The sequence below is a fragment of the Nomascus leucogenys genome, unplaced genomic scaffold, assembly GCF_006542625.1.
Source record: "Nomascus leucogenys isolate Asia unplaced genomic scaffold, Asia_NLE_v1 Super-Scaffold_285, whole genome shotgun sequence".
Lineage (NCBI taxonomy): Eukaryota > Metazoa > Chordata > Mammalia > Primates > Hylobatidae > Nomascus > Nomascus leucogenys.
This window is the reverse complement of record NW_022095770.1, coordinates 2,978,259-2,997,464: the sequence shown is the minus strand read 5'-3', so window position 1 is coordinate 2,997,464 and position 19,206 is coordinate 2,978,259. Positions and strand designations below refer to the sequence as shown.

Here is a 19,206-nt window from a genome sequence, read left to right as displayed (position 1 = left end):
ACAGTGAAGGCTGCTTCCTGAGTTCTACTGTCCTACTAAGACATCAGAAATACCATCTAGTCCTTTTAAAAGCTTCCATTGTGGCCAGGAGCGGTGGCTCACGCCTGTAATCCCAGCACTGTGGGAGGCTGAGGTGGGTGGATCACGAAGTCAGGAGTTTGAGACTAATCTGGCCAACATGGTGAAACCCCTCTAATAAAAATTCAAAAATTAGCCAGGCGTGGTGGCACGTGCCTGTAGTCCCAGCTACTCAGGAGGCTGAGGCAGGAGAATGGCTTGAACCCAGGAGGTGGAGATTGCAGTGAGCTGAGATCATGCCACTGCACTCAAGCCTGGGTGATAGAACGAGACTGGTCTCAAAAAAAAAAAAAAAAAAGCTTCCATTGTGTGGTAACTTTCTCCATTCATGGCAGCCCATTCTCTTCACTTTTGTAGTTTTCAGCTGCTAAAAAGCCTTCACGAAATGTACTCCACCATCTCTTCCTGTTTAGAACCTGAATCTGTCTAATCATCCCCCTATGATAAAGTGGTCAAGAATTTGATTTTCTGTCAGAGTTCAAATTCTAGCTCTTCCACTTACTAGTTGTGTGACCTTGGGCAAGTTTCCTCAACTCCCCTCTACTGTAGTTCCCTCATTTGTAAAGTGAAATAACACCAGCTTCGTGGGGGTGCTTGTGAAGATTAATAAGGTGATGTAGGTAAAATACTGAGCACAGCCCCTGGCATAAACATAAGCACTCAATATTGGTTCTCTTCATGAACTAGGTACGAATTCACTGATGATCGTAATATTGTTGCTTCCCTCTTTCTAGGCTTTACGGCTCTATTTTATTTGTTACTGAGGGGTAAAAGATAAATGTTTACCATCACCTAGAATTGGGTTCTGGCCTCTAAAGGAACCTGAGGCTTAGATGAGTTACTGGCTTTGGAAGCTGGCCTTCAAATTACTGCGCTAATTTATATTTTTCATTAAAAACTCAGCTTGCCTCTTCTATATAGCTGTCTTCCCTGGCCCTGAAATCCTAGTGTTTCGCCATAAAAGATTTTAAAATTACGGGGTCGTAATTCTCTCCCCACCATGTGTGGATTAATGGTAAGAAGATGCACAGAACATAATATTCTTACGTTGAACGAAATAAAAGCAAAGAGTTGGCTCTGTTTCTTACCTTTGAAGCACAAATAAAGAGATACTATGATGAAGCATAGTTTTTCTTTATATAGGTGTGTAGAACTTTACCATAAAAATCACTAGTTCAGCCATCAGGAGATCTGGATCCTAGGCTCTTTACTGTCACCAAGATGCTGTGATCTCTAACCTTGTATACAGCTTTGCCTTGTGCCTTGCGAGGTTGAGCATTAGAGAGGTAAATATAGTGCCTAGCATCATACCTGGCGCACAGAACCCAAAACGGTAGGTATCATGTAGCGGTTCTGAAAATCTAGCCCATCAGGATGATGCAAATGGGTACGTTAGGCAGTGAGAAGGGGAACCACATCTTGACACTTGCAGTCAAAGGAAGAGCGGGACTGCGCGGCAGCAAAGACTACGCTTCCCAGCGTGCTTTGCGGCGAGGCCGGCCCGCCTTACCCAGAGTTGCCCTGCCGCAATCGCGCGTCTTTCCACCGAGGCCCCGGATGTAGATTCCCTCCCCCGTTCAGTGGTCGTGGCTTCACAGCGACGCTAAGACTTGGGGCTCTCTCATTGGCTGTAACTCTTCCACTGGATTGGTAGCAAACAAAGAGGCGGTGCCCAAGGCGAACGGCTCTGTGACTAGAGCCAATCAGAATCGAGGCTGGGCTTTGGCGGGAGGTGGGAACGCTGTGGCCTTTCGGATTTGGCGCGAGCACGGCTGGAGTTTGCTGCTGCAGGTGTGCAGTTTGTTCAGGGGCTTGTGGTGGTGAGTCCGTGAGGCTGCGTGTGAGAGACGTGAGAAGGATCCTGCACTGAGGAGGTGGAAAGGAGAGGATTGCTCGAGGAGGCCTGGGGTCTGTGAGGCAGCGGAGCTGGGTGAAGGCTGCGGGTTCCGGCGAGGCCCGAGGTGAAGTGAAGGGAAAAGAGCTGAACTCGCTGGAGGTCTGAGATCGGGATCAGGGAAAGGGCAGGTGCCCTCGGGGTAGTTCTAGCAGTTGTGCGTGGTGTGAAGGAGCTGAAAGTTGTAGGAAGGAAATATTCTGGGGTGCGTTGAGAGCTGCCTAGAATGAGGACTGAGTGCAGGGGCGGAAAGAACTGAGGGAAGACTGAGCTGCAGTGTGAGGGCTTGGGAGAGAAGAGACTAAATGTGGCGGGCGCTGGGCTGAACTGGTGATAAAGACACCCCGCGTGCCTGGAGGGAGGAAACTAGAAGTTCTATATAAATCAATTCATGTAACTTTTTTTTTTTTTTGAGACGGAGTCTCGCTCTAGTCGCCCAGGCTGGAGTGCAGTGGCGCGATCTCGGCTCACTGCAACCTCTGCCCGCCGGGTTCAAGCCATTCTCCTGCCTCAGCCTCTTCGAGTAGCTGGGACTACAGGCGCCCACCACCACGTCTGGCTATTTTTTTGTATTTTTTTTTTTTTTTTGAGACGGAGTCTCGCTCGGTCTCCCAGGCTGGAGTGCAGCGGCGCGATCTCGGCTCACTGCAAGCTCCGCCTCCCGGGTTCACGCCATTCTCCTGCCTCAGCCTCCCGAGTAGCTGGGACTACAGGCGCCTGCCACCACGCCCGGCTAATTTTTTGCATTTTTAGTAGAGACGGGGTTTCACCGTGTTAGCCAGGACGGTCTTGGCCCGTCTTGGCCTCCCAAAGTGTTGGGATTACAGGCGTGAGCCACCGCGCCCGGCCGTAATTTTTGTATTTTTAGTAGAGACGGGGTTTCACCATGTTGGTCAGGCTGGTCTCGAACTCCTGACCTCAGGTGATCCGCCCATCTCGGCCTCCCAAAGTGCTGGGGTTACAGGCGTGAGCCACCGCGCCCGGCCCATTTCAGGTAACTTGTTATTGCATCGCTCAATTGGTTAAGAACTTGGGCTCTGGCACCAGATGCCTGGGGTTACATTCCCGTTTTTCTGTGACTTTGGGCCACTGTTTATCTTAGTTTTCTCATGTGTAAAATAAAGGCTAATAATAGTACCTACCTCTAAGATCGTCGTTAAACGAGTTGGTACCTAAAGTGTTTATAACAGCGCCTTCCACGTAGTAGGTAGACAACAAATGTCAGCTGTTCTTGCATAGATTTGGATGTGAAGCAAAAGTGAATGCTAAAATAAGTGTGATAACATAATTTACTTAGGAAATAAGTGTTAATCATCAGTATAAATAAATTCCATGTTAGTTATTTTCTCTTCACTTTCACATATTGACTAGTTGTTCTCTTATTTTTTTTATCTAGCTGTGCTGCCATCATGCCTCAAACCCGATCCCAGGCACAGGCTACAATCAGTTTTCCAAAAAAGAAGCTGTCTCGGGCATTGAACAAAACTAAAAACTCCAGTGATGCCAAACTAGAACCAACAAATGTCCAAGCTGTAACCTGTTCTCCTCGTGTAAAAGCCCTGCCTCTCAGCCCCAGGAAACGTCTGGGTAAACCATACATTATATCACTTTTTCACTAGCAGCTCGTGACCTTTCTTTTCTTGGTAAGATGTGTGTCCTTTGAAGAAGCTTTCTAAGTTCAGTTAAGACTTTCTTTTTTTTTTTTTTTTTGAGACAGAGTCTCGCTCCATCTCCCAGGCTGGAGTGCAATAGGGCGATCTCGGCTCACTGCAACCTCCGCCTCCTGGGTTCAAGCGATTCTCCTGCCTCAGCCTCCCAAGTAGCTGGGATTACAGGCGCCCACCACCAAGCCCGGCTTTTTTTTTTTTTTTTTTTTTTTTTTTGTATTTTTAGTTGAGACGGGGTTTCGCCATGTTGGCCAATCTGGTCTCTGAACTCCTGACCTCAGGTGATCCAACTGCCTTGGCCTCCCAAAGCGTGCTGGGATTATAGGCATGAGCTACCGCTCCTGGCCTAAGACTACTCTTCATTTTAGTTATTTTCAGAATGGTTGCTAAGTGCTTACCGAACTCCAGAGTTAAGCCACTTACTGAGGTCACTTTCTGAACTACTTAGTAGGTCTGATCTTCAATTCCTTAATACTGAACTTAGTTCTGTCAGTGTTTTAAGTTACCTTGTAGTTACATGGTATTATGAAACTTACCTCAATATTTGTGAAATTAAGCAAGGTGACATGATGAATATTTTCCATCTTTTAGGACAGTGGTTGTTAATTCTTTCTTGTTTTGGAACATTTGTTTTTAAATAGGGGGTGATTTGGTTGTTTCTGGAGACATTTTTGGTTGTTACAGCTGGGGGTTGCTACTAGCATAGTGGGTAGAGGCCAGGGATGCTGCTAGACATTACAATGCACAGGACAGCTCCTTGACAATGAAGAATTATTTGGTCCAAGATGTCAGTGGTGCCAAGGTTGAGAAAACCTGTTTCAAAACAGCCTTACAATTTCATCCTACTAAAACCCATTTGGTTTCTACTAAATGCAGTAGTCCCCACTTATCCATGGGGGATACATTCCAAGACCCCCAGTGGTTGCCTGCGATCGAGGATAGTACCAAACCCTACATATACTGTGTTTTTGATTTGATAACCAAGTCAGCTACTAAGTGACTAGTGGGTGGATAGCATATACAGTGTGGATATGCTGGCTGAAGGGATGATTCATGTCTCGGGTAGGATGGTGCGGGATTTCATCATGGTACTCAACAGCATGCAATTTAAAACTTGTCGATTGTTTATTTCTGGAATTTTCCATTTAGTATTTTCAGACTGAGGGTAACTAGAACGGTGGATAAAGAGACTTACTGTAGTGAGATCAGTGGTGCCATCTGGTGGCCAATATTTGCCGCTAAGTGAGGAGGCATTTTATTTTGGTGGTTCTGACTGAGGTAGAAATTCACCTGTTTCTGGGAGAGGCAGAGGTCTTGCACATCCTTTTACTATCCAATGCTATAAGTGACTATATTTTTATTTTATTATGTTTCAGGCGATGACAACCTATGCAACACTCCCCATTTACCTCCTTGTTCTCCACCAAAGCAAGGCAAGAAAGAGAATGGTCCCCCTCATTCACAGACACTTAAGGGACGAAGATTGGTATTTGACAATCAGCTGATAATTAAGTCTCCTAGCAAAAGAGAACTAGCCAAAGTTCACCAAAACAAAATACTTTCTTCAGTTAGAAAAAGTCAAGAGATCACAACAAATTCTGAGCAGAGATGTCCACTGGAGAAAGAATCTGCATGTGTGAGACTATTCAAGCAAGAAGGTTTGTTCTTACATGGCAACTGTTAGTGCAGCCCTTGTAACCAAGGCTGATGACTCCAAATGAAACCACCCAGTGGGTCTTCTCATTCACTTTCTGTTGTGTCTAATTGACCTTTTATGTCTGGCATAGGCACTTGCTACCAGCAAGCAAAGCTGGTCCTGAACACAGCTGTCCCAGATCGGCTGCCTGCCAGGGAAAGGGAGATGGATGTCATCAGGAATTTCCTGAGGGAACACATCTGTGGGAAAAAAGCTGGAAGCCTTTACCTTTCTGGTGCTCCTGGAACTGGAAAAACTGCCTGCTTAAGCCGGATTCTGCAAGACCTCAAGGTACATTGAGAGTCTGAATTATGATACTCTTGGTAAAATGATACTTGGATTTTTTGTTTGTTTGTTTTGTTTTGTTTTTTGAGACGGAGTCTCGCTCTGTTGCCCAGGCTGGAGTGCAGTGGCGCGATCCCGGCTCACTGCAAGCTCTGCCTCCCAGGTTCACGCCATTCTTCTGCCTCAGCCTCCCGAGTAGCTGGGACTACAGGCGCCCACCACCATGCCCAGCTAATGTTTTTTGTATTTTTAGTAGAGACGGGGTTTCACTGTGTTAGCCAGGATGGTCTCAATCTCCTGACCTCGTGATCCGCCGGTGTTGGCCGCGATTACAGGTGTGAGCCACCGTGCCCGGCCTGTTTTGTTTTTGAAACAGGGTCTCACTCTGTTGTCCAGGCTGGAGTGCAGTGGTGTGATCTCAGCTCACTGCAGCCTTGACCTCTTGGGCTCAGGTGATCCTCCCACCTCGGCCACCTGGATAGCTGGGAATACTGGCACTCACCACTACACCCAGCTAATTTTTTGTAGAGACAGGGTTTCACCATGTTGCCCAGACTTGTCCTGAACTCCTGAGCTCAAGCAATGTACCTGCTTCAGCCTCCCAAAGTTTTGGGATTACAGGTGTAGGCCACTGTGCCTGGCTGGCACTTAGTTAAGAAAGAGGGCTAGGCACAGTGGCTCACACCTGTAATCCCAGCACTTTGGGAGGCCAAGGTGGGTGGATCACCTAAGGTCAGGAGTTTGAGACCACCCTGGTCAACATGGTGAAACCCTGTCTCTACTAATAATACAAAAAAAAAAATTAGCCGGGCATGGTGGCAGGTGCCTATAATCCCAGCTACTTGGGAGGCTGAGGCAGGAGGATCACTTGAACTCGGGAAGCAGAGGTTGCAGTGAGCTGAGATCCTGCCACTGTACTCCAGCCTGGGTGACAGAGTGAGACTGTCTCAAAAGAAAAAGAAGGCTGGACATGGTGGCTCACGCCAATAATCCCAGCACTTTGGGAGGCTGAGGCGGGCGGATCACGAGGTTAGGAGATTGAGACCATCCTGACTAACACAGTGAAACCCCGTCTCTACTAAAAATACAAAAAAAATTAGCCAGGCATGGTGGCGGGCGCCTGTAGTTCCAGCTACTCGGGAGGCTGAGGCAGGAGAATGGCGTGAACCCGGAGGTGGAGGTTGCAGTGAGCCAAGATCACGCCACTGTACTCCAGCCTGGGCGACAGAGCAAGACTCCCATCTCAAAAAAAAAAAAAAAAAAAAGAGTTAAGAAAGAGTAGGCCTGGTGTGGTGGCTCACACCTCTAATTCCAACACTTTGGGAGGCTGAGGCGGGTGGATCACCTGAGGTCAGGAGTTGGAGACCAGCCTGGCCAACGTGGCGAAACCCCATCTCTACTAAAAATACAAAAATTAGCTGGGTGTGGTGGTGCATCCCTGTAATCCCAGCTACCTGGGAGGCTGAGGCAGGAAAATCACTTGAACCCGGGAGGCAGAGGTTGCAATGAGTTGAGACTGTGGCATTGCATTTCAGCCTGGGCAACAGAGTGAGACTCCGTCTCAAAGAAAAAAAAAAAAGAAAGAAAAGAAAAGAGTAGAAGTTTAGAAGATTGAGGGTTTCTTCAAAATAAGACATTTGTAATTTCATTGTTTAAATCTTTCCAGATGAAAGTAGAGCTTCCTTACGTGCTGTTAGCTCTTCAAAGACGGTTTAGGCTGTATCAGATCTTTATTTTCTGAGGCCAAAATAACTCCCATATTTGCATTTTTTTTCCCAGAAGGAACTGAAAGGCTTTAAAACTATCATGCTGAATTGCATGTCCTTGAGGAGTGCCCAGGCTGTATTCCCAGCTATTGCTCAGGAGATTTGTCAGGAAGAGGTATCCAGGCCAGCTGGGAAGGACATGATGAGGAAATTGGAAAAACATATGACTGCAGAGAAGGGCCCCATGATGTAAGTATTGTTCTGCTTCATGTTGCTCTGTGAAAATCTGCAAGGTCTGTTGCCCATAAAAAGTACATTTTGTAGGCCGGGCGCGGTGGCTCACGCTTGTAATCCCAGCACTTTGGGAGGCCGAGGCGGGCGGATCACGAGGTCAGGAGATCGAGACCACGGTGAAACCCCGTCTCTACTAAAAATACAAAAAATTAGCCGGGCGCGGTGGCGGGCGCCTGTAGTCCCAGCTACTCAGAGAGGCTGAGGCAGGAGAATGGCGTGAACCCGGGAGGCGGAGCTTGCAGTGAGCCGAGATTGCGCCACTGCACTCCAGCCTGGGCGACAGAGCGAGACTCCGTCTCAAAAAAAAAAAAAAAAAAAAGTACATTTTGTATATTTGCTCTCTGAAGGATAGTTACATAAACTTAAAGGGAAAGAAGAGAAGGAAGATACACCTAATTTTAAATTGGATTGCTTGTAGATGATGTGGGGTATCCTTGTAGCAGTAACTAGAGATAGGATAGATTATGATCTTTAAACTGGTCTCAGCTTTAGGAAAGTGACCTGAAGTCAGCCTATATCAAACATTAGAGGGTTAAGAAGGTGAATATGGATACTAATTGTTTCTCTTTTTATAGTGTGTTGATATTGGATGAGATGGATCAACTGGACAGCAAAGGACAGGATGTATTGTACACGCTATTTGAATGGCCATGGCTAAGCAATTCTCGCTTGGTGCTGATTGGTTAGTGCCCAATTGTTAATGTTACATGGTGATTCTAAAGTATTTTTTTAATATATATTCAGCTTATTTATCAGCTATTTTATCTTAAACCAGCTTTCTGCCGTGTCAAAATAAGAAAGTTAAATGACTATGTACATCTTACCTAATAGATACATCTTATCTATTGGGTTGGGGTAGGAGACAAGTGGGAAGCAACAATTAGAATGCTAGATTCTATAATTGGAAATTTATTTAGCTTTCAGAGGATTTAGTTTTCCCTTTAGGATAATTTGACCAATGATCAATGTTGTTGATCTCCTCCTTAGGTATTGCTAATACCCTGGATCTCACAGATAGAATTCTGCCTAGGCTTCAAGCTAGAGAAAAATGTAAGCCACAGCTGTTGAACTTCCCACCTTATACCAGAAACCAGATAGTCACTATTTTGCAAGATCGACTTAATCAGGTCAGTGCCAACTATTTTGCCAAATTACGTGTTCCTTGGATCACCTGTGCTAGGAAAATTTAACAATAGTTCTAAAATATTTTTGTCTTGATTGCTTTATTAATGGAGCAAGGGAGTTCCTATGGACCATAGTGAGAACATTCTTATGTGAATTTCTGCTTCATTCATTTACTGGGTGTCTCAGTGTTGAAATAAAAGGAGTTAGAGGAATCACCCGAGTGCTTTTTTTTTTTTTTTTGAGACGGAGTTTTGCTCTTGTCGCCCAGGCCGGAGTGCAATGGCGTGATCTCAGCTCTCTGCAACCTCTGCCTCACAGGTTCAAGCGATTCTCCTGCCTCAGCCTCCTGAGTAGCTAGGACTACAGGCACCTGCCACCATGCCCAGCTAATTGTTGTATTTTTGTAGAGCTGGGGTTTCACCGTGTTGGCCAGGCTGGTCTCGAACTCCTAACCTCAGGTGATATGCCTGTCTCGGCCTCTCAAAGTGCTGGGATTACAGGCGTGAGCCACGGCACCCGGCCTCAAGTGCTTTCTTTAATGACCTTTAAAAAATAGGGCCTATGCGGGCGGATCACGAGGTCAGGAGATCGAGACCACAGTGAAACACCGTCTCTACTAAAAATATAAAAAAATTAGCCGGGCGTGGTGGTGGGCGCCTGTAGTCCCAGCTACTTGGAGAGGCTGAGGCAGGAGAATGGCGTGAACCCGGGAGGCAGAGCTTGCAGTGAGCCGAGATTGCACCACTGCACTCCAGCCTGGGCGACAGAGCGAGACTCTGTCTCAAAAAAAAAAAAAAAAAAAAAATAGGGCCTATGAAAAAACTTTTTCTGTTGAAAGTGACTAAATAGATTTTTTATTTTTGCTAATTTCAGTTGATTGCTTTTTTCCATTTATGAACTTCTCCCACATCCATACAAAATGCTTAAATGTGTGAAAACTCTCAAATGTCTCCATTATTTATCAGAAGAAAAGGCATCTTTTTAACCCTAAAGAGTTGCCAATCAAGTTTAGGGTTAAATGTGACAATATTTATGCTTGGGACCTAAATTACAGAGGGAGAATCTTATGGTTCAAACTGTCATCTTCTATGTCTTGTCTGAAGGTATCTAGAGATCAGGTTCTGGACAATGCTGCAATTCAATTCTGTGCGCGCAAAGTCTCTGCTGTTTCAGGAGATGTTCGCAAAGCACTAGATGTTTGCAGGTGAGTTATGGCTCTGTTGCCTTCTTTTATTAAAAAAAAAAAGAAATGCTGTTAATTGTCTCATGTAACTCAAGTGAATGTGGCTTAAGAGGCTCTGTTCTGCTACTTTTTTACGCTCAGAAAGGAGGACTTGTTTCTCAGTGGGGAGCTCTGGATTTCCACCGTGTTAATGTCTGAAACATTATCAGTCCATTACCTACAGAGGGAGAAACAAATGAGATGTTGCTGGCACTCCCTGTAGTGATTATAGATTGGTTAATTACATTTGTATTAAAAAAGACTCCAGTTTACTTTTCCATTAGCTGGTCTCAAGCAGATTTATTTATGGACCTGAACCATCTTTGCCTTTAGACTTTTTCCCCTTCCTTTCCTTTTGTGAGCACCCCTTCTTCCCTCCAGTTGGTGGTCCCCCACAGTTGTACTCCAGACCTCTTTCTCCCTTCCCGTCCTCCTGCCCCTCCTGCTGGGGAAAGCCTCTGTGCCAACTGATGAAATTTCTTCCTTCCCAGTAGGGACACTGGGTCCATTAAAATGATACTTGCTGTGCTGGCCTGCTGGTCCAACCTCCCCCTGTTGCCATACAGAAGACCTAGGTCTGGCTTATGGCTTCCTGTGGGCAAAGTGCTTTGGAGAGAGCAGTGGGAGAGTAAGCTCTTCCTATTGCTAGATTGCGTGATCCTGAATTTGAAAGTTTCCCCTAATCAGCAAACTACTTGGGTAAAGACTGCAACTATGAGCAATAGTCATGTAGGCTAGCGTGGTTTAGCCTACGCATATCCTATGTATATATAACTGAAGATATCCCTTTTAGGTTTGGTGTGTATGGGTGGTGCTGGCTCCCTTTAGTCAGTCACCCACACTACATATCCTCTCTCCTACCCATGACATTTTCTCCTCATCCAAAATGTTATCATTGGCTTAATGTATGATGACCTACTTGGCATCTATTAGGAGGAAACCATTGAAGTTTCTCAAATCTGACGTCCATGAATTATTTCAAAGCAATTAAGTCCCCTTATCTGAGAAATAACCCAGTTTTGTTTGGGGGCTTTAAAATTATAAAACATCATAATTTTAAAGTTAACACGTAGGATATGTGTAGGCTAAACCATGTTAGCCTACATGACCATTGCTCATAGTTGCAGTCTTTGAGCAATGGTCATTAATGTGCCTGCTTTTGAGGTGGGTGGTTTGGTGTGTTTGGTTTGGCTCAGACTAAATTAATTTTAGAAATTTTTTTTATAGGAGAGCTATTGAAATTGTAGAGTCAGATGTCAAAAGCCAGACTATTCTCAAACCACTGTCTGAATGTAAGTAGTTTATCTCCTTTCTGTCTTCCTTTGTAACTGGAAGCTTAGCTTTTCTGAGGAAAGAGGTAGAAAGATGAAATGAACATAGTTAAATCCAAACTTACCCATTTTTATGTGTGTCTGTGTCTTTAGTCTGTTTCATCTACTTTATTTCAATCTTGCCTGCCAGTACTATAGTTCATGCATTACTGGAAATGAGTTCCCAGGGTATTGATTGCGTAAATGGCTGGGACAGAGTAAGTTTTCTTTCCAAGCTCTAGAAATGAAACTTGTAGACAATGAGGTTGGATCAGCTCTCTGGGTGCTTATGTTGTGTGCGCTTTAGGTCTTAATATAGGTGAAAGCAAAGCCTGATAAATAAGGGAGAATTGGGTAAAAGAATTGTGAAGCCAGGTGGGGTGGTTCACACCTGTAATCCCAGCACTTTGGGAGGCCAAGGTGGGAGGATCGCTTGAGCCCAGGATTGTGAGACCAGCCTGGGCAATATAGTGAGACCTCGTTTCTACAAAGAGTTCATATCCTTTTTACGGACATGGATGAAGCTGGAAACCATCATTCTCAGCAAAGTAACACAGGAACAGAAAATCAAACACCACATGTTCTCACTCATAAGTGGGAGTTGAACAATGAGAACACGTGGACACAGGGAGGGGAACATCACACACTGGAGGCTGTTGGGGGTGGGGGCCAAAGGGAGGGGGAGCATGCGGGACTTAAAACCTAGATGACAGGTCGATGAGTGCAGCAAGCCACCATGGCACATGTATACCTATGTAACAAACCTGCATGTTCTGCACATGTATCCCAGAACTTAAAAAAAAAAATTAGACAAGCATGGTGTGCGCCTGTAGTCCTAGCTACTTGGCAGGCTGAGGCAGGAGAATCACTTGAGCCGGAGGAGCAGAGGTTGCAGTGAGCCGAGATGGTGCCACTGCACTGCCAGCCTGGGTAACAGAGCGAGACTCTGTCCCAAAAGAATAATAATAAGAAGAATTATAAGTTCAACTTGGGATATCTCAAGCTTTTAAAAAAGTCTGGAGGGTAGAGGTAAAAAGATCATACTACTACAGTAAGCTACATGCTATCACAAATGACAAAATTAATTTTCCATTCCCTCAGCCTTGTTTTGGTTGTGGCAAATGTAAAATGGCCATGAACTACATATCTTACAGTATTTGATATCCAGTGTTAGTCTTTATAAACAGAATAATAAGATTTGATTGTTACTTTTTCACTCCTACACTGACTGGGAGTTAGTAAAATTGTTTCTGGCATTATAGTTCTGCATGAAATTCTTCTTTTTTTCATCAGTTTGCTAAAATAAAATAATTAAAAATATTTCAGAAGTAGCCAAAAATAGTGTTTAGGCTAATAGTAGGCAATATATGCCAATGTATAGACTTAGATACTGGTTTCTTCCTCGTTTTCAGCTTTTCAGATTATCCTCTTTTCCTCCTCCTTTTTCCTCACCAGTAACATTTAGGCTTGTCACTGGCCCCTGTGAGCACCACTAGCACAAACATAATTCAAAAAGGTAAAGAGGTTGTACGTTCTATCTTTTGACTTTGGTTTGTGTGGGATTGGCTTTTTTCTTTTTTTTTTTTTTTTTTTTTTTTTATTCTTTTTGTGTGAAATAAGATCTTGCTCTGTCTCCCAGGCTGGAGTCCAGTGGTGCAGTTATGGCTGGTGTGATCATGGCTCACTGCAGCTGCAACCTCCAGGCCCAAGCAGTTCTCTCACCTCAGCCTCCCCAGCTCCAGCTACTGCTAATTTTAAAATTTTTGTAGAGTCAGTGGGTGGAGGAGTCTCCTTATGTTGCCCAGGCTGGTCTCAAACTCCTGGGATAAAGTGATTCTCCTGCCTCAGCCTCCCACAGCTTTGGAATTACAGGCATGAGCCACCATACCAGGTTGAGATTGGCTTTCAATGGCTCCAGAAAGCTGTAGGGAGAATGACTTCAACTAAATATAAGAAGAAAATTTATAATAACTAGAACTAACTGGGCTTCCTTGAAACAGTGGGTTCTCCAGCATTGAAGATATTCAGACAAAAGCTGGATAGATGCCACTTGTTGAGATTGTTTTAGAGAGGACTCGGCCATTGGATAGGGAGTAAAAATAGACTTCTAAATTCCTTTCAGTTTTAAGATTCTCTTACTTGATCTGTGATCTCCGGTTTCTCCATTAGTCTTCTGCAGCATCCCTTTGTGGTAATGTAATATTATAGAAGTAAATTGTTGTGGGGCAACTGCAAGTGATTTCAGGAAGTAACTTCAGGCAAAGGTTGTTACAGAAGATGTTTCTGTCTTGGAATTCATGCATCTCCAAACGATGAGGCCATAGTCTTTTTTTTTTTTTTGAGACAGGGTCTCACTCTGTCACCCAGGCTGGAGTGCAGTGGCATGATCTTGGCTCAATGCAACCTCCTCCTCCCAGGCTCAAGCCATCCTCCCACCCCAGCCTCCTGAGTAGCTGGGACCACAGGCACACACTACCACACCCGGCTGTTTTTTTGTATTTTTAGTAGAGATGGGGTTTCGACTTGTTGCACAGGCTGGTCATGAATTCCTGAGCTCAAGCCATTAGTTAGTTTTCCTGATCCTCTCCCTCCACCCTCCTGTAGGCCTCAGTGTGTGTTGTCCCCACTATGTGTCTATGTGTTCTCATCATTTAGCTCCCACTTAAAAGTGAGAACATGTGGTATTTGGTGTTCTGTTCCTACAGTAGTTTGCTAAGGATATAGTCTTATGCAGTTTATTGGCAGTTTCCCAACCCCTGGCTGTTATTAAGATGATGATATCTGGCCAGGCATGGTGGCTTATGCCCATAATCCCAGTGCTTTGGGAGGCCGAGGAGGGCAGATTGCTTTGAGCTAAGGAGTTCAAGACCAGCCTGGGTAACATGATGAAACCCCATCTCTACAAAAAATACCAAAAAAAAAAAAAAAAAGATAGTGCTATCTGCTAGCATATCCAATGACATTTTCTCAAGTGTTGCTCTACTGCTAATCAGCTTGGGCAAGTGAACCAAACCTCAAAGGTCATTTGGGGAAGCCATCTGAAGGGCTGATATGGCAGCGACTTCACTCACCACATTTAGCCACTCATTTGATCCAAAATATTAGGTAATTTTCCAACTTTTTTTTCCTTTTTTTTTTTTTTTTTTTTTTCTGATACGGAGTTTCACTCTTGTCGCCCAGGCTGGAGTGCAGTGGCACAACCTTGGCTCACTGCACCTCTGCCTCCCGGGTTCAAGCGATTCTTCTGCCTCAGCCTCCCAAGTAGCTGGGATTACAGGCGCCTGCCACCACACCCAGCTAATTTTTGTATTTTTAGTAGAGACGGAGTTTCGCCGTGTTGGGCAGGCTGGTCTCAAACTCCTGACCTCAGGTGATCTGCCCGCCTTGATCTCCCAAAGTGCTGGGATTACAGGCGCGAGCCACTGTGCCCGACCTTTTTTTTCCTTTCTTAATTACCAAGCACAGTCACCATCTTTGCTTCAAGGTTCTGTTATTCTATACCTCTGAGATACTAGGAACTAGCCTGGTGTGGTGGCACGTACCTGTAATCCTAGCTACACAGGAGGCTGAGGCAGGAGGATCACTTGAACCCAGGAAGCCAAGGCTGCAATGAGCCATGCTAGTGCCACTGCACTCCAGCCTGAGCAACAGAGATCCTGTCCCAAAAAAAAATACAGTAGTTCTCTGGTCCTTTCATGAGTTGGGTTTTGTTCCTCTGACATTAAATTACATTCCATAGGACAAAATAGCTCAATATTTGGCCCAGAGAAAGGGTAACCCTACTTTTCAAGTCATCCCACGTTATTTTGACATCTTTAAGAGAATAGCATTATCTCTCATCCTTTGGCCTCTGGGTAGAGATTTAAAACCTCTGCTTTGGCCGGGCGCGGTGGCTCACGCTTGTAATCCCAGCACTTTGGGAGGCCGAGGCGAGCGGATCATGAGGTCAGGAGATCGAGACCACGGTGAAACCCTGTGTGTACTAAAAATGCAAAAAAAATTAGCCGGGCGTGGTGGCGGGCGCCTGTAGTCCCAGCTACTGGGAGAGGCTGAGGCAGGAGAATGGCGTGAACCCGGGAGGCAGAGCTTGCAGTGAGCCGAGATTGCGCCACTGCACTCCAGCCTGGGCGAGAGAGCGAGACTCCGTCTCAAAAAAAAAAAAAAAAAAAAAAAAAAACAAACCTCTGCTTTGCCACCATGTGACTGTACTTGAATTTCCTTTAGCTCAAACTTAGTATCATCTGTCTCATCATACATACATATACACAATATTTTAGAAATTGAATTAAGCTTGGCTTATTTACTTTATAGGTAAATCACCTTCTGAGCCTCTGATTCCCAAGAGGGTTGGTCTTATTCACATATCCCAAGTCATCTCAGAAGTTGATGGTGGCAGGATGACCTTGAGCCAAGAAGGAGCACAAGATTCCTTCCCTCTTCAGCAGAAGATCTTGGTCTGTTCTTTGATGCTCTTGATCAGGCAGTTGAAAATCAAAGAGGTCACTCTGGGGAAGGTAAGTTGGGATGAAGCAGACGGAACGGAGGTAGAGATCAGAATCTGCTTTGCAGAGCAGGTATTTCCCAAAAGGCCTATGATACTTCAGCTGATGATGAATTTAAAATGGATTTTAACAGTGAGAATTAATACTGGTACTATATAAAAGGCACCCATTTCCCTTGGGTTGTGGTTGAGAGTTTACCATTAATCTTTTCCCTATCCTCCCCTTCGTTTCTGCATCTCTCTAGGAAATATATAAAGCCCCTTTCCTACATTACTGTATAGGTTTTAGGGAATATCTACAGAAGCCTGTTCAAGGATTTTATTGAAAAGAGGAAGAAATAGGGTATTCAGATAAGTTTTTGCAAACCTAGACTCAGGTTTCTTAAATGATTAAAGGCTATAAGCAATGTGACTTTTAAGCAGCATTTGTTCTCCCTTGTTTCCTACCAGTTATATGAAGCCTACAGTAAAGTCTGTCGCAAACAGCAGGTGGCGGCTGTGGACCAGTCAGAGTGTTTGTCACTTTCAGGGCTCTTGGAAGCCAGGGGCATTTTAGGATTAAAGAGAAACAAGGAAACCCGTTTGACAAAGGTACAACTGCTTTTTTGTGACAGTGTTTTTAATTGTCCTATTTTGTAGATTGATGTTAAAGTAAAGGTTTATTGTTAAACAAGATGACCACAATTAGTTAAGTTGTTTTTTGTTAGGTAAGGTTTAAGGGGTGTAAAGATGGGAGTGTGATATGAATATTTTTTCAGGCCATTGGAAAAAGAAAGTGTTTAACTTGCTTGGCTTTTGCGAGAAAAAGTTTAATATGGTAGAAGTTTGTGTACTGACAACTTGGCTTTTGTGAGTTCTCCAGTGTAAAAAATCCTTTTCTCTTCTTTCCAGGTGTTTTTCAAGATTGAAGAGAAAGAAATAGAACATGCTCTGAAAGATAAAGCTTTAATTGGAAATATCTTAGCTACTGGATTGCCTTAAATTCTTCTCTTACACCCCACCCGAAAGTATTCAGCTGGCATTTAGAGAGCTACAGTCTTCATTTTAGTGCTTTACACATTCAGGCCTGAAAACAAATATGACCTTTTTTACTTGAAGCCAATGAATTTTAATCTATAGATTCTTTAATATTAGCACAGAATAATATCTTTGGGTCTTACTATTTTTACCCATAAAAGTGACCAGGTAGACTCTTTTTAATTACATTCACTACTTCTACCACTTGTGTATCTCTAGCCAATGTGCTTGCAAGTGTACAGATCTGTGTAGTGGAATGTGTGTATATTTACCTCTTTGCTCAAACATGAGTGGGTATTTTTTTGTTTTTTTTGTTGTTTTTGAGGCCGCGTCTCACCCTGTTGCCTAGGCTGGAGTGCAATGGCGCATTCTCTGCTCACTACAGCACCCGCTTCCCAGGTTGAAGTGATTCTCTTGCCTCAGCCTCCTGAGTAGCTGGGATTACAGATGCTCACGACCGCGCCCAGCTAATTTTTTAATTTTTAGTAGAGACAGGGTTTTACCATGTTGGCCAGGCTGGTCTTGAACTCCTGACCTTCAAGTGATCCACCCACCTCGGCCTCCCCAAGTGCTGGGATTACAGGCGTGAGCCACCATGCCCAGCCATTAAGGTATTTTGTTAAGAACTTTAAGGTTAGGGTAAGAAGAATGAAAATGATCCAGAAAAATGCAAGCAAGTCCACATGGAGATTTGGAGGACACTGGTTAAAGAATTTGTTTTGTAGTATACTATGTTCACGGTGCAGATACTACGACACTGTGGCATTTTAGACTCGTTGAGTTTCTTGGGCACTCCCAAGGGCATTGGGGTCATAAGGAGACTATAACTCTACAGATAGTGAATATATTTATTTTCAAGTTGCATTCTTTGTCTTTTTAAGCAATCAGATTTCAAGAGCTCAAGCTTTCAGAAGTCAATGTGAAAATTCCTTCCTAGGCTGTCCCACAGTCTTTGCTGCCCTTAGATGAAGCCACTTGTTTCAAGATGAATACTTTGGGGTTGGGTTTTCATCTAAACACATTTTTTCCAGTCTTATTAGATAAATTAATCCGTATGGTTGTTTAATCAAGAGTCTTCTGGGTTTGGTTTGGTGGCATTAAATGGCAATTTGTGACTGAGACACCAGAGGGCACCCTTATAACACTGACTACTTTGAAAGCGGATGCTTGAGGCTGAGGTAGTTTTGAGGGAAGGGGGGAAGTTCTAGTTTGATTTGTTCGGGAGATTGCTGTCCTTTCATAACCGAAACAAATGCTTGAAATGTAAACCATATGTGATATGAATGATCTGAGAGCCAGTGATCAAGTCTGCTTTTCCCTGAGCTCTCCTGCTGCCGCCTCTACCTTTCTGACATGGCCTTCCATTTGGGAACTTGATACGTGTGCAAGTGATCTGTTGGCCACTGTTTCATTCATCCTGACCACTGTATCCTTGTAATGTGACCTGAGCTACAACAGGTGGTATGGGATAGAGGCAAGGAAAGCAGAGAGAGCCCTCTGAAATGAACACTACCCACTGGTGTGTGTAGCACAAGATAGTCTGTAGGCATGAGTCTGAATGTGGTTCTCACACTACTAGAGTATTCATTCCCTCTGAAGGTAGTTTGAACATGGAAACACAGTTCTATACCTAGAAGGTTGGAAAGTGTCTGGGACTATAAGGGTTAACAGGCATAATTGCAAAGATTGTCCGAAGGCTGATGGGAAGCAGAGACTGAATGGGATTGAGAACAGATGCAAAGCTTGATTTAAATTACATTTTATTGGATGCTGCAGCCTTAAGAGACGTGACTGCTTTACAGTTTGTTTCCACACTGTGGGCAGCTGCTGTCTGTTCTGTGTCCACAGTAGGATCCTGCCCAGTAAGGAGCAGCCTCCCCACCTCGTTGTCTTTGAGGCTTGGCGCCTTCCTCTTAACTGTAGGGCTTGAGTCAGGAACATGGCTTGACTCGAAGTGGGGCTGCTATGTATCCTCCCTGGCTTCCAGCCAAAATCACATTGGTAGATTCAAAGGGGCCAAATTTCTTTCCCCTCTTTCTCTCCCTTTCCCCTGGTTTTGGAAATAGGGTTTTCTGTCTACTGATTTGTTAGTTTCCTTTTCTTTACTTCTCCCCTCACTGTCAATTTCTAGGTCATTGCTGCTCTTAAGACTTTAGCGATTGGAACAGGGTTGGTTCTGTCAATGATGCGTGAAGCAGACTTAGTGTCCCTGCTTGGCTTCCACTGCCCTTGTGGGAGCAAAAGCTGATATATGTTTGTCAGTAAAGTCTTAAGTGTAATTCATACTGCTGAGGAAGAAAGCCCTTTCCTTGCTGGCTTTTCTCCCTGAAGCTGAGAGCTTCAGGAAGGTGGTAGGAGTTTTAGTGGGATGGGATGGGATGGGCTTGTGGTTAGCAGTTTTTGCCAGGATC

At 44.4% G+C, this 19,206-nt stretch overlaps 1 protein-coding gene across 2 annotated transcripts; it reads left to right on the top strand.

Moving 5' to 3' along the window:
• The first annotated feature begins 1,805 nt into the window (after window positions 1-1,805).
• Window positions 1,806-17,708, top strand: CDC6 (cell division cycle 6). Of its 2 annotated transcripts, none has more exons than XM_030808313.1 (12): window positions 1,806-1,869; window positions 3,369-3,559; window positions 5,016-5,297; window positions 5,427-5,626; window positions 7,400-7,575; window positions 8,196-8,302; window positions 8,608-8,747; window positions 9,849-9,949; window positions 11,195-11,259; window positions 15,589-15,791; window positions 16,229-16,369; window positions 16,670-17,708. In XM_030808313.1, exons 2-12 carry the CDS (start codon window positions 3,382-3,384, stop codon window positions 16,757-16,759), a joined length of 1,683 nt encoding a protein of 560 aa, XP_030664173.1. In that variant the 5' UTR covers window positions 1,806-1,869; window positions 3,369-3,381; the 3' UTR covers window positions 16,760-17,708. The 2 variants fall into 2 exon arrangements, with proteins under 2 accessions (XP_030664173.1, XP_003278309.1); XM_003278261.4 differs by having other exon boundaries at window positions 1,829-2,039.
• Window positions 17,709-19,206: the final 1,498 nt, after the last annotated feature.